The sequence below is a fragment of the Etheostoma cragini genome, chromosome 8, assembly GCF_013103735.1.
Source record: "Etheostoma cragini isolate CJK2018 chromosome 8, CSU_Ecrag_1.0, whole genome shotgun sequence".
Classification (NCBI taxonomy): domain Eukaryota; kingdom Metazoa; phylum Chordata; class Actinopteri; order Perciformes; family Percidae; genus Etheostoma; species Etheostoma cragini.
In genome coordinates, this window is record NC_048414.1 from 1,631,224 (window position 1) to 1,645,225 (window position 14,002).

A 14,002-nucleotide genomic window follows, 5' to 3' on the forward strand; every position below is an offset into this window, starting at 1 on the left:
AGGAGATGTTCACATGATGCATTCAGAGTCCTGGCTGTAGAGGTCGAGCTCCTGGTACAGGATGTAGTTCCTCAATCTTGGAGGGAAAACGTGCGAGTTCATGACCTCGGGGTTGTTGAGTTTCTTCAGGGTCAGACGCCTCCGGATGTCCAGTCTGCAGAGGTGCTTTAGGGAGCGAGGGCTGTCTGGAGAGCAAGGTCCACAAAACGGTTGTTACGTTAATGATTCAAACTGTACTAAAACACAGCACTGAGAGTGTTAAAGACAAAACTAAAAGGCCTACAGTGCCGCTAGTGCCCCCTTGAGGCTGCCACGTGCAGTACAGAACAAACATAATGATCTATTCTTAGAGTCTTGCCAGTAGTGGATAGCACCAGAGCACACATCAGGGAGTCATTAAAATCTTATCAGCTGAATCTGTAGCTCCTCTCGGCTTCACAGAGCTTTATAATATTATATAATATTATCTTAGTTTCTGCTAGTGCTGGGAAATACATCAATATTATACAGAGATTGTGATATTGTAAAGCTCTGTTCTGTGCAATGCATATCACGGGATTTGTATTTGTATCCCTACTCTTAAAATACATTTCTGTTGTATTGTATTAATATAATGGTATTGCTATCTATCTCTCTCTCTCTCTCTCTCTGTCTATCTATCTATAACTAGATACTGTCTTAGATTTTTAATATTGTAATATGGTGTTGTTGTGTAATATAAGTGTTGTCTTTTCCTGGTTTTACAGGCTACATTTCACACACACACACACACACACACACACTGTATATAAAATTGATATAGATAAATCCTACAGACTTTGTTGACTTTTCCTCAACGCGCCAATAATATTTTCGCTAATAGTGGTAGAAATTAAGATTTTCTAGCATTTTCATCCAGGGCCACCATGAGGTTCACATTTGGGATTGTGAAGAAAGTAAACTAAGATGTGCATTTAGCTAGCAGCACCGCTGTGTTTATTTAGAAATTCTCTCTTGTATGATATGCACATACATTCTCAGAGACAATCTGACAGCACAACATAGGAAGGTTTTACAGATACACATACTGTACATATTGAAAAACTATTGGTATGCATAAATATAATTATACCACTGTAGTACTTGGATGAGCATAAACACACACACACAGCATCACTGTCGCTGTTGCAGCTGCTGATAAATGAACTCACTGAGGATGTCACATATTTCGGGCCACTCTGCCTGCTTCTCCAGGAGGAGTCTGAGTTTGGAGCAGATGTGGACATGGCTGACGTAGTCCAGCAGAGTCCGGACCACGCTCCCGGCCAGATGCATGACGCAGTTGAGGCTTATGATCTCACAGAACTGGAGAGAGGGGACGGACATTCAAATGGTTGTTAATGGTTTTCTTTGTGTGCACACAAGTGAACATATTTATAATGACAACTAAATAAATGTGCAATTGATAACTAATGAATGACGTGAAAGAAGAAGAAGGGATACATACAGCGTTTAGCCTACAACGAAGTTTAGGCACCAAAATGATTGGTTTCCTTTGGATTCCTTGGTAAAAAGTATTATTATTATATACGATTTTGCTTAACTTCTGGCTCTAGCTGTATCCCTTCTAGCCACAATCGAAAGAGGAAAGCTGTTTCCAGTCTTTGTGCAAAGGTAAGGGAAGTTGATGGGAGATGTTGTATATGACATGAGAGTGGTCCCCCTGGGGCAGTAGTGGTTCATCTGGGAGCCTTGGCCTTGAGGGGCGAGTGGCTCAGGGCTGTAGTAGTTGTATTTATGAGGCCGCCTGGCTCATGTAAGATTTCCTCAAGTGTAAAGCCACCCAGCTGTCCGCCTATCTTTAACTAATACCCAGCATAATAAATCTGGCGACGAGGAAATCTGTGAGCTCGGATGAAGTTGTCAACGACAACGATAACAGAAAGTTTGGGAGCTCGATAATGTGGCGGCTCGGCTGATGTTGGATGGCGAGGGAGCTAACGCTTACCAAGGCCTTGGGATGGTTAATGCTAAACTGGGAGGGATGCGTCGAAGTGTTGGGACCTTTCTTTCGTTGCAAATGGGATCGATGATGAGGGGAAGAAGCTGGCAATATTGTTAGGCTGTCGGCAGTCGGATGTATAGTTTAATGAGCAACTTAGTGCGTCCGAACAAGCCTGCCGAAAAGTCATATAGGGATTGGACTGACCTGTCGCATTTTAGCCCAATGCCCAGTAAAATTGGCCAAAGATTTAAGGTTAACTCGAGGACTAGAGCAGCGAAGGAAACTGTGACGGAGTGTGTGGCGGTGCTACTGGAGCTCGCTCAACACTGTCACTACAGGGATAAACTGAAAAAGATGCTACGTGACAGGCTAGTGTGCAGCATAGCAGACAATCGCAGAGGAGATTGTTGGCGGAGCCGGAGCTCACGTTTGAAAATGCCTCGAAGGTGGGACTCATTGGGACTGCAAATAGAGATGTGCGTAATCTGCAACTGCAAACACTGGATGTCACCATGAGTAAAGCTGCGCCCCAATTGCTAAGGCATAATGTGGAGTCAAACATTAAAGGGAAGGGAAAAGCAACACAATTGACATGTTACGGGTGTAGGGGTGAACATATGGCAAGAGACAGTCATTTTGTGAATGATAAATGCCTTGGCTGTGGTAAAAAGAGACATCTGAAGAGAGAGTGCACATCCAGACAGAATATACCAAGCTATAGATAGCAGAGGCACACAAGAGTTGCAGGGCTGCTCAGTGATATTCAAGAAGGTCCAACACTAGGAGCGGCAGATGTTACTGTGAAGTACAAAGACCAAGTCAAGCAGCAACCAGTACTGTTAGACCAACCTGGGACCAGACCTGTTACGCAGGGCTTGGATGAAGGAGCTGGGAATCAACTGCGTCCTGAAAGCAAGATAGAGCAGCCAGAAAGGACACTGCAGGCTGTGCTAAAGCAGAATGAAGAGGTTTTCAAGGAGGAACTGGGAACCTGGAGAGGCCCGTCGGCGAAGATTTCTGAGGGAGAAGGCGTGGCTCCAAAGCCGCCTGGACCTGTTATTGGCATTTTCTGAGGACAAGAACTTGGGGAAACGAAAGTTTGTGGAACCCCTGGGGCTGCCTGAATCTTCAGCGCCAGCTCTTAGAGTGTCAGAGAGCTCCATGCCTGAGGGGACCTGCTGTGTTCCAGAAACACTCAGGGCGTGGCAGAATCTCCTGCCGAACATGCCAAACCCGCAGTGATGTAAGTTCAACTTCCAGGCATCCCAATGCAGTCACCACCTTCGACTGCACCCGCACGCCGGTTGGGGAGACCTGTGTCGAGGCCAGGTTTTTATTTGAAGGGCTATGAGTGTTAAAAAATTTGATAATAATAAATAAAGAGCTTGGTTGTTGATTGTTGCTCATAGTTGTTTACCTTGTTTAAGAGTTAATTAGGAGTGACTGACACATGGTTAATGGGTCTTGTGTCAGAAGAGTATTCTGAGGGACCCTCCACAAACCCTCCGCACACAGTCACCCAGGCCGCATTTGCATCACATCGCCGTCCACACGTGCCAACGAAAGAAGCATGAAACACCTTTAAATCTCTTCCAGAAAGCATGTGAGCCTATTTCCTAAAATGCCAATCCATTGCTTTGAGGAAAACAAGTAACAGCTGTCACTCACTGGAATTTTCCTGTCATCCGCAGCTTCAAAAGCATTGTCGTGGTGACACTGGAAGCACCTCTCCACCTTGTAGCCGTTGTTGAGCAGCAGCCTCATCATCACCTCGTCCTTCAGGCAGTACTGCAGCGCCGTGGGGAAGACCGTGTCGCTCACCACCGTGAAGTACCGGTTCACGTCTGCCTTGGCCGCCAGCAGCAGCTTAACGATGTCGTAGCGTCCCGACCTGACCGCCACCAGGAGGCAGCACAGCGGGTCTAAGTCCGTCTTCGCCCCGGCCGCAAGCAGGATTTTGGTGCAGTGCACGTCCCCGTTGGAGACGGCATAGTACAAGGCGCTTTTCCTCATGTCCCGGTAGTTTTCGGAGTTTCTGGTGTTCATGCGGTAGTTGACGTCGTAGCCGCAGGCCAACAGGAGCTTCAGGCAGCGGATCTGGCCGCCCTCCACCGCAGAGTGGACCGGGCTCTGACCCGCCTCTTTGATGGCCTTCTTGGTAGACAGAGGTATCAGCATCTTCAGAGCACTGTAGAGTAAAAAACAAGGGCCCAATCAATCAATACTAACCAAGAATTTGAAGTTTGAACGGTGACATTTGGAGCGACATTTGGACGATTAATCCATTAATTCGTTAGTAGGCCTAGTCAACAATTAAACCAACAACTATTTTGATGATTGATTGATTGGTTTGAGCCATTTTTAATGGAAAAAAGTAAAGATTCTCGGATTCCATGTTCTTGTGGATATGTTTTGGTTTCTTCATTCCTCTGTAACAGTAAACTGAATATCTTTGAGTTGTGGAAAAAACAAGACATTTGATAGCCGTTGGCCCTGAAAAGAACGTAATGTCTCCAAGCCTTTTGGACCCTTTAGTTTGCAAAGACATGCGGACAAATGTCCCTTTCCGGTGTGACTGGAAATAATACTCTGAATAATACTAATGAAGTGTTTCTTCACTCCTCTGTGACAGTAAACTGAATATCTTTGAAAAACAAGTCATTTGAGGACGTCCTCTTGGGCTTTGGGGAAAAGCTGATGCACATTTTTCCCCATTTGACTTTTTTTCTACCAAACAACTAGCCAATTAATCAAGAAATCTTATCTGAATCAAATCTAGATTAGTTCAGTAGTTAATTACCCATGAGCCCTGCAGCCCTGCAAGCAGGCAATGCCTCCAAGCCTTTTGCACCCTTTAGTTTACAAAGACATGCGAACACATTTCACTTTCCGGTGTGACTGGCATCGCCTACAAGCTGCCACAGTGTCTGGGCGAAGGAGCTTACTCGTAGTGTCCGGCGTACGCGGCCTTGTGGATGGGCAGGTGTCCCGTGAGGCTGGGCAGGTTGGGGTTGGCTCCGTTGTCCAGCAGCAGCTGAATGCAGGCCGTGTTTCCTGATCCCGCCGCATCGAGCAGGACACTCTCACCATTACAGGCCTGAGAGTTAACGCTGCTCCCTGGGCAGGGAGGGGAGGGAAGAAACAAGAGGAGATTGGACTTGTACACTTTAAAATAGAGGGGAAATACAAATTAGAAAAATAAATCCCTCATGCTGTCAGAACTGGTCAAATGTTTTGGCAAGTCGTTTCATTTTTGTGATATCTGACAAATTCATCCCCTCTTCTAAACTGTCTCTCCATGGTCTCTAAACCTGCACTTTAATATTGAGACTGACCACAGTTCAGCAGAATCTCAGCGATGTGGAAGTGGCCGTGCTCTGCAGCCACCGCGAGAGGCGTCACCCCCGCCACGTCCTTCTGGTTAACCGGGCCGCCGTTCCTCAGCAGCAGCATCAGGATGTCCACGTTGCCAACTTTGGCCGCCTCGTGCATCGCCGTCCACTTCTTCCGGCACACTTGATCCACCCAGGCGTTGTGAGCAACCAGAGCATAAGTCATCTCGTAAGAGCCGGCCTTCACCGCTGCAAGGTGTGGAAAAAGTCTTTCTTAATCGGCAATGAATTATGGATGCAAAACAAACCACAGAAAGAAAGCATTGTGTACTGTATTTTTCTTTCTTGAGGCAGGAAGTGTAGTGCCTGTCCTGACCCTGGCCTTTTCACATGGGCACAGGAAACATGGGTTTCACACCAAATGTCCCAAAATTTCTCAAAGATCAGTCTAGCAATGCAGACTATCTATTTGTTCTTTGCTATTTTAATGTAATAATGGTTTAAATGGTACCTATCATAATACCATGAATAAGATAAGCAACTAAATAGGATTTCAAGACTTGAGCATTAAGACTTGGGCAGATAATGCCCAAATGATCTGCATACACGGATGTTACTAGAGGGGAGAAAGGACGCAAACAACAGCCATGTGAGCAGTTCTGTGGCTGTTTCTAGAAGGGAGTCAATCCCTTTTGGGACTTTTTCAGTTTGTACAACAAGGATTTGCTGATTGTCTTTAAGCTGCAGATATCGATATTCCTTAAAGTAATTAACCTGATGACTATGTAATGTAAAAGGTGTAATGATCATCATCATTGCCTCATTGGACCTTTATTCTTATTTATCACTCCCTCCACCCTCTACAGCAATGTTTCTCAAATATGGGTTACGCAGACCCCTAAGGGTTCTTGGGAGTACTGCAGGGGGGACGTGAGAAGAAAAAAGACGTCATGCATAATTCCGAAAATTAATTATAAACTATAATAAATTGACTTCGTGATCCGGAACATTTGCAATGCAGCATTTGAGTGTTTCAGTTACAAAATTGTTGTTTTAGTAAATCGAACATGTATTGTGCCTCTTTATAAAGCTAGATATTGTTACTTCAACCCAAAATGTTTGTGCTGGTCACAGGGTACTTGGATGAAAACACATTTCGAAAAGGGTTTATTATTGAAAAACAAATTGAGAAACACTGATCCACAGTTTTACCAATCAGCAGCCGGAGCTGGTTCCTCTCCCATCCTGGGATGCTGTGTGGACCAGCCAGGCCTGGCAATGTGAGACTAATCCTAGGATGGCAATGGAATGTCCCGCCCTACTCTGCGTCTGATTGGCTAGTACAGGTTGCCTTTGAATGGTGTGGTTTAAGCATGAGGAGTGAGGTTGGTTGGGGTAAGAATACCAGGGTAGGGCAACGAGAGGCAGAGTATGGCGGGACATTCCTTTGCCATGATAGCAAATGCAAATTCACATCCCCATAGACCCCCCCCCCCCCCCCCCCCATATTACAATCGCCAACATTTAGCAGAATTAAACGTGTTTACAGGTACAGAAAGGCCATTCATGCTTTTATCAGTTCAAGGTTGGACTACTGTAACGCCCTCTACGTTGGTCTGATTCAGACCTCCATCTCACGTTTTCAACTTGTTCAAAATGCTGCTGCTCACTTTTTAACAAATACATCTATACGTCCACACATCACTCCCGTTCTTTACACCCTGCATTGGCTCCCGGTGCGTTTTAGAATAGATTTAAAGATTGACAACCGGTCATTGCGGTCTACATATCAGTTGGTTTTAGAAGTCCCAAGGTCCAGGTATTAACGGTGGGGTGGTCAGGCTTTTGCAATTGCAGCCCCAAGACTCTGGAACAAGTTACTGATTGATCATGTAATGTTCCTCATCACTACCCCATGGGACCATTGGCGTTCCCTTCACCCTCTACGTTGTTACCGAGCAGAAGTGGCGACTCGTTTTTGCTGTTAGTGTTGTGAGGCGAGGCTCCAAACTCCAGCAGGCTCTTCACGTTCTGCACCAGTCCGGCTTTCACTGCCAGCGTCAGCGGCGTCTCTCCTCCCACGGCCGTCCTCTCCTCTAGGCTGAGCCCCTGAGCTGCCACTGACACAAACACAAACAGGTCAAAATGTCCATTCCTGGAGTTCACATCGCACTGCCAGCTGTGCTGTGTGACCTGGAAGGTGCCGCTGCTGGCTGACCTCCAGGCTGAATGAGTGGGGAGCCATCACTAGTTATTTTGGACCTAGATATCTGTTGACATAATGCTGTCATAAAGCTTGAAGGCAGCATCATTTCCCAGTGGAGTGTATTGTGCATTAACAACATTTGAGGCAGCCGTTATTGTGATGATGTTGGCTCCGATGCATTCAGCTTGATGTGACCTGATGCTTCATCTCTGCTTGTCATCTTTTATCTATTTATTGGTGTAAACTCCACCTGTTGTATTTTGGAGGTTATATTTTTACCACAGTCTGTTGCTGTGTCACATAGCATCTGAATAGCGGCTAAACACAAACTTTCAGCATCTGTGTGCTAAATTTAACCAGCTGAACAGCAGCTTAACCGGATGTATGATGAAGTTGCCGGGGCGGTAATGCTTTACGTTAGAAAATGGTAATTAAAGCTGCTATTATCACTTTTGTGGATGACATGATGATGTGAAAGTGTCCCAGCTATTTCTGAAACCACAGACATCTTACCAACTTTGCTGCTATACAGAATGTTTTTTGCAATTGTTGTTTTGTTCTTGTCTGCCCCGCAGTTTTGGTTTTACTGCACATTTACTGTCTACCATGTAGTTCAACCTCAGTGTTTCAGCAGCAAACAGCAGATAGACAAGTTAGAGACGCGTTAGAGACTAGCTGGTGGAGAATTTGGCACATTTAGCAGCTAAAGAACCAGGAAGTTTTCTTAGGAGTCGGTGAAGACCAAATCGGAGCTAAAAAGGGAATGAATATTGGACCTAAATGAATCATGTGAACACAAACACGACTCTAGTGGGATAATCATGTTCTTTATCTGTAAAAGTTCTGCTTCCCTCCATTATTTTTGCTACTGCGTTAATGAAAACACTGTTGCTATGAAGGGACCTCCTCAGTTTGTCAGATAATGACCACATTCATAAGAGCATACCATATATTTAAATTGTTTTCAACATTAATAGTTAATTTAAATGACCTACTGAACAAATGTACTTACATCTCAAGACGGTCTGCAGAACTTCCAGGACTGGCTGGGATGCGGCTCGATGGATGGGAAGCCAGCCGCGGCTGTCCGACTCCCTGAAGGCAAAGGTGTGCCTCAGCATCCCCCTGAGCATCAAGACCTCACCTGGTCGACAAGGCAACGAGGCAACAGCCCCGGGTTACAAGAGCAAAAGGAGGAAAGACTTTTAAGAAACACCCAGGACTCACTGGGGCTGAGGTACTTTTCCCCTTTTTCTGAAAATCAAGTTTCTTTCCTCTCTCTCACACGGCATCTCTTCTGCTTATATATCTGCCTCTCCCTGTCAGTCGGCCAGCCTCTCGATCCCTGGCAGTCCTCTCTTACAGCTGCCGGCCGGCCGTGTGACTCTGGCTGCCGGCCACAGAGGAGGACAAAAAAGACAAAGCTGTGTAATGTTGAAAGGTATGTCCGACCCACCTTGCTCGATGGCAGCCAGGACTCTCAGATTTTCATCCGTCGCTGCTTCTAAACTAACAGCCAGGAGCAGAGGAAGCACAGGGCAGTCAACTGGCTTTCATCAAAATATCATCAAAAAGGATTTGGGGGGGGGGGGGGGGGGGGGGGGGGGGGGAGTTTAGGTGTGGCTTTCGTACCTTGCTGCAGATTTCAGAAAAGCATCTTGGCAAGAGTCTTGAATCCCGAGCTGGATGATGTAGTCACTGAGCTCCTCGTCACCATATTCTTCATAAGCGTTCATCACTCTGCAATGATGATAAAACATGGATTGATGAACAGCGTTTTGAGGACCAAACTCACGGTTTTGAGCACATTTACTACTTAAAGGCACATTAATTGATATGTTGGCCACCTGGGGGCAGCAGAACAAGCTGAAAACAAAACATCTGACAGATTATGGACTTAGAAAGTAGGTGTGGCCAACATGGTTACAGCAGCTGCCGAATTCCACATCCAGCAGACACAGGGCAACGTGATCATACCACCGGAGTCCGGTGTTATGTATGTGTCCACATGATTAATTTAAGTATTCACTCTCCTTTTAGCTCTGATTTGGTCTCAGTCTATGGTCTCAATAGACTCCTGAGAGAAATACCTGGTTCTTTAGCTGCTAAATGCTCCGCTTTCCCCCCCTGTTAGTCTCCCACTGTGTCTTTCTGCTGTTTAAAACCTAAGACTGAACTGTAAATGTGCCGTCAATAAGCTAGAAGCTAAAAGATTCCAAAAAAAGCATTAAGTTGAGTATATGAATCAATGATTTTAGATTGACTTCCCTCCAAGCCTATGGCACTGATCCAGTCTTGGTTTTCTTCAGCTATCTGTCTGTTGGTTTTGACTTAGCTGTCCAACATCTCTCTGATCCTACACAATGTTCAATTTAACGTCTTTTTGTCAAACAAGCTGATTGTGCGCCATTTCAAGTTAAAATTAAAAAAATCCTTGCCTTTGTCACAGATTTTTGAGAACTGCATGCAGTTGAAATACCAGAATGTCCGAGAGGGTGGCCGAAATAACAGAAACACAACAATCCAAGCCAAAAAACAACACCAAATGATGATGATATATTGAATTAAATGATGCATTATTGAGTTAAAAATGACCAGGGAGTTGAAGCATCACATTTTTTGTCACAAGTGTCAACAAAACTCAAAACAAATCATTTTACACATTTGCAATTTCCTCCTAATCGTTTAAATCGGTGCTAATAATAGAGCCAATCGAGACTCAATCGGATACACTTCCAAATAACGAATTCAAATAGTTGCTAGTATAACCTAGAGATCCTTTGAGTCAGAGTACAGCAGGTCTGCTGAGCATGCAAATATGTGAAATATGTCCACAGGCAGGCAAACAATCCAACATGTATGAAGAATAAAGTTTGCAATTTTAAATTAGTGAAGAATGCTTAATTTCTTGGCTTTGAGTCTCCTATTTTTCACAAATCTACCAAATGGAATCTTTGCATGAAACTTTCTAGGAAATTCTACTTAAATTAAATTACCAACTCATAAACAAAGAATTACCTAGTAGAGGTTAAATAAAAAATGATTTAAGGATCCCAATTCATTCTAACCTTTTCCTCAGGGTGAATAAAGTATCTGTCCATCTCTCTGTCTATCTATCTATCCATCTATCTATCTATCTATCTATCTATCTATCTATCTATCTATCTATCTATCTATCTATCTATCCATCTATCCATATATCCATCTATCCATCTATCCATCTATCCATCTATCCATCTATCCATCTATCTATCTATCCATCTATCCATCTATCTATCTATCCATCTATCCATATCTATCCATCTATCCATCTATCCATCTATCTATCTATCCATCTATCCATCTATCCATATCTATCCATCTATCCATCTATCCATCTATCTATCTGTCTATCTAAAGACATGACAAAAACAACAAATGCCAATGCAAAATGAAACACAACATCACAGATGACACTCGCAAGTCAAATATCTGCATGTCTCCGCGTGTGAACGTGAAGATTCTCACCTGTGAGCTGACCGGTCCCTCTCCGCTCCAACAGCCCAGATTGTTTTTATATTTAGGGATGACCTGCGTTCAGATGCTTCAGAGACACCAGACTGATGCTGCCCGCGGAAACACAGCGCGAGGGGGCCGGTGTGGTCGGCAGCTGGCCCGCGGGTCTTAAATATAGCCGGGTCAGCGTGCTATTGTGTGGGCTAAGCCGGGTCTTTGTCGTGTTTGGCTGGAATCCCACATTCAAGATCCCACAAGCCTCTGGGGTTTAGACTGTGGACTCCCGCTGCCATGTCTATTGTTCTTTCGCGGAAAGCAAAAATCAATCGGGTCTATTTTTTCCTCCTCCGCTGCTTCGTCAAAGAAACACGAGATGATGGATGTCTCGTAAAAACTGTTGGCTGTGTTCAGACGAGAGCTGCAGGGAACAGTGGAGCTCTGTCTGTCTCCTCAATCCAGGCTTTAAATTCCCTTTCATGATGCAACGGTTGTGTAATTGTTTGCTGTTGTGATTTGCATTGCTCTGGATTGTTTTCTGCTGTTTCATTGACTTTTAATGAGTTTGCATCGGCTTGGTTTAAGTTGTTTTGGGCTTTTTTTCAGCTTTTCCCTGATTGTGTCACTTCAGTTTTACGGTCTTTTCCTTTTGTTAAGATGATATTATCAAGCTTTAGTCAATGAGGAAAACCTCACTGAAATGATGAATATCTCTTTCTTATTTATTATTATTATATTCTATATCGTTATCAGCATTTAAACAGTAAACCAATGAAGAACACAAACAAGAAAGAGGCACATAAAAAGCAACTAAAAACAAACTGAATGAGTTGTTAAATAAATGCAGTGGAGGAAAATGTACACTATTTTTGAAATGGTAAAAAATATAAAAAATACTCTAATAATTTTAAGTAAAAGTTGCAATACTGCAGTGTATTAAAAATAACTCTGTTACAACTAAAAGTCCTGCACTCAAAATTACAGAAATGATAAAAGGGGCCTGTTTTAGAACTATATATTTATATATATAATTATTGATGCACTAATGTATTAATGTGGACATGACTTGTTGCAGCTGATAAAGTGTCGCTACCTTTAATTACTTTAAATACACTACTACTAGCTTGACCTGTAAAAGTAAATCTACTAGTTGATGTTGTATTTATATATTTATAAGTTTGTATATATGTGTAGTCTGCAAAGTAACTTAAGCTGTCGAATGACTGTAGTGTAGTAAAATGTATAATATTTGTACCTGAAATGTAGTGAAGTCGAAGTATAAAGTACCTTAAAATGGAAATATTCAAGTAAAGTCATAAGTAAAAGACAAGTATCTTAAAACTATACTTGGGTACTTGGGTAGCTACTTAGTTGAATTCCACCTGGAGTATTTCACCACTAAGGTGCAGTACCTGAGTAGAGTTTTTGAGCAAATGTAATTACTTTTTAACACTGATTATTTTGCATCGTTTACTGTTTTCGGGGGGGAATTTTAGGCCTCCATTGCACATGGAAGCTGAAGATGTGAAAGGGGAGAGAGAGGGGGAAATGACCTGCAGCAAGGTGCCGCGGGTCAGAATCAAACCCGCGGCCACTGTGGCAAGGACTGAGCCTTTTACAAGTGGGGCTCACGTTCAACCAGCAGAGCTATCCAGGCAAACCATCATTTATCAAATCATACTGTATCATATTTTCGTGTGCACAACATTCGCTCCCAGATCGAAACACTGTCCGGATCTATTAGCTGGTGATTCACAGTTTGAGCTGTCAAACTCAGGAAAGAGGTACAGGGTTCCTTTGTGTATTAAATATAACCGGTATAAGCACTCATTTGTCCCTATCGCAGTAAAGCTCATAAATGAGCAGAGATGAAAGTATGTCTATGAATATTTTTAAGGTATATCTGTGACTGTGATGAATGAATGAAATTGGTTTTGTCTTTGAAATATGGCTTTTATCTTATTTAGTATAGGAAATCGTAAATCTGCTATTTGCACCGGCCCTGGAGTAGCCCATAAGTTGATTGTATATTGTTTTTTTAATAGATTTTTAACCCTGTGCTTGTCGTTGTGTGTGTAACTCTTGCAGCTAAGTTGCTCAGTGTCCAATGCAAATTTCTCCTTAGGGAGACCAATAAAAGTACTTTGACTTTGATTTCCCCGATGTGTGTTTAGGTGTCTCAGTAGGAAAAGGTGCTAACAGGACAAGCAGCCCCCTAACCCCTGGATCAAGGACTACCTGTGTGTGTGTGTGTGACAGGTTTACACCAGGGTCGAGTCCTCTGGCTCTCCTGCGGGGGCTCTGTGGTCTCTGGGAGCCAGCTGACGTCCAGCTGTGGATTAATGGAGCTTTACGCGGGCCACCATGTCGCCTCCTATGGCTAACAGACTAAAATAAGCAGCGGTATACAGCTCAACGTAAAGCCCGCATACTGTCGGTGTACAGAGGGGGAGGCTGTAAAACTACTAAAATAAGATCGGTTCTCATCCTAACACAAACACATGCAGCTTTTAAAGTTTCCATTCGTCCAAACGTAAACAGTGCATGCATTTGAAGCTGTTTGAGGGAATGTGCACTGTGTGACTGAGTCGGCTTAGTTAGTCTGCATCCTCAGTACAGTCAAAATTACAACTACTACATATAGTAGTAGTAATGCGTATAGTTGTAGTTTAAATAGGCTATAGGCTATAGGCTTGCGATTGCTTGTTTTACACGTATTACCTGTCTCATCAAATGGGATTCAACTGTGTGTTTGACTCCACTCACCTCACACTTCTGCTACCACGACTAGTCTTACTAATGCTATTTTTGAACCATATCTTTGCTTTTGAATAAATAGATAAATAGAAACACAAGTTAGCTGTGACGGTGACATTTCAGGTGTTATGTCTGTGTTATTAACATAGGGGTGTGTGTACTTATGCCTCCTGTATTTTAACATAGGGAGTGTATACTTATGCCCCTGTATTTTAACATAGGGGGGTGTTT

At 43.6% G+C, this 14,002-nt stretch overlaps 1 protein-coding gene across 4 annotated transcripts; it reads right to left on the reverse strand.

Moving 5' to 3' along the window:
- Positions 1–11,286, reverse strand: LOC117949719 (ankyrin repeat and SOCS box protein 15-like). Of its 4 annotated transcripts, none has more exons than XM_034880242.1 (10): positions 11,030–11,286; positions 9,155–9,262; positions 8,979–9,026; positions 8,535–8,666; positions 7,272–7,436; positions 5,320–5,565; positions 4,930–5,101; positions 3,653–4,172; positions 1,191–1,344; positions 1–185 (listed from the first exon to the last, which is right to left on the reverse strand). In XM_034880242.1, exons 4-10 carry the CDS (start codon positions 8,653–8,655, stop codon positions 10–12), a joined length of 1,554 nt encoding a protein of 517 aa, XP_034736133.1. In that variant the 5' UTR covers positions 8,656–8,666; positions 8,979–9,026; positions 9,155–9,262; positions 11,030–11,286; the 3' UTR covers positions 1–9. The 4 variants fall into 4 exon arrangements, with proteins under 4 accessions (XP_034736133.1, XP_034736131.1, XP_034736130.1 ...); XM_034880240.1 differs by having other exon boundaries at positions 8,979–9,031; XM_034880239.1 differs by lacking the exon at positions 11,030–11,286 and having other exon boundaries at positions 8,979–9,031; positions 9,155–9,299.
- Between the last annotated feature and the right edge of the window lie 2,716 nt (positions 11,287–14,002).

Excerpts from the sequence above, each read along its gene's own strand:
- LOC117949719 (XM_034880239.1), bottom strand. The coding sequence starts at position 9,282 with ATGTTTTATCATCATTGCAGAGTGATGAACGCTTATGAAGAATATGGT. Across the intron at positions 9,032-9,154 it reads TTTCTGAAATCTGCAGCAAG|TTTAGAAGCAGCGACGGATG; the intron begins GTACGAAAGCCA and ends CCTGGCTGTTAG. Across the intron at positions 8,667-8,978 it reads CCTGGCTGCCATCGAGCAAG|GTGAGGTCTTGATGCTCAGG; the intron begins GTGGGTCGGACA and ends CTTGTCGACCAG.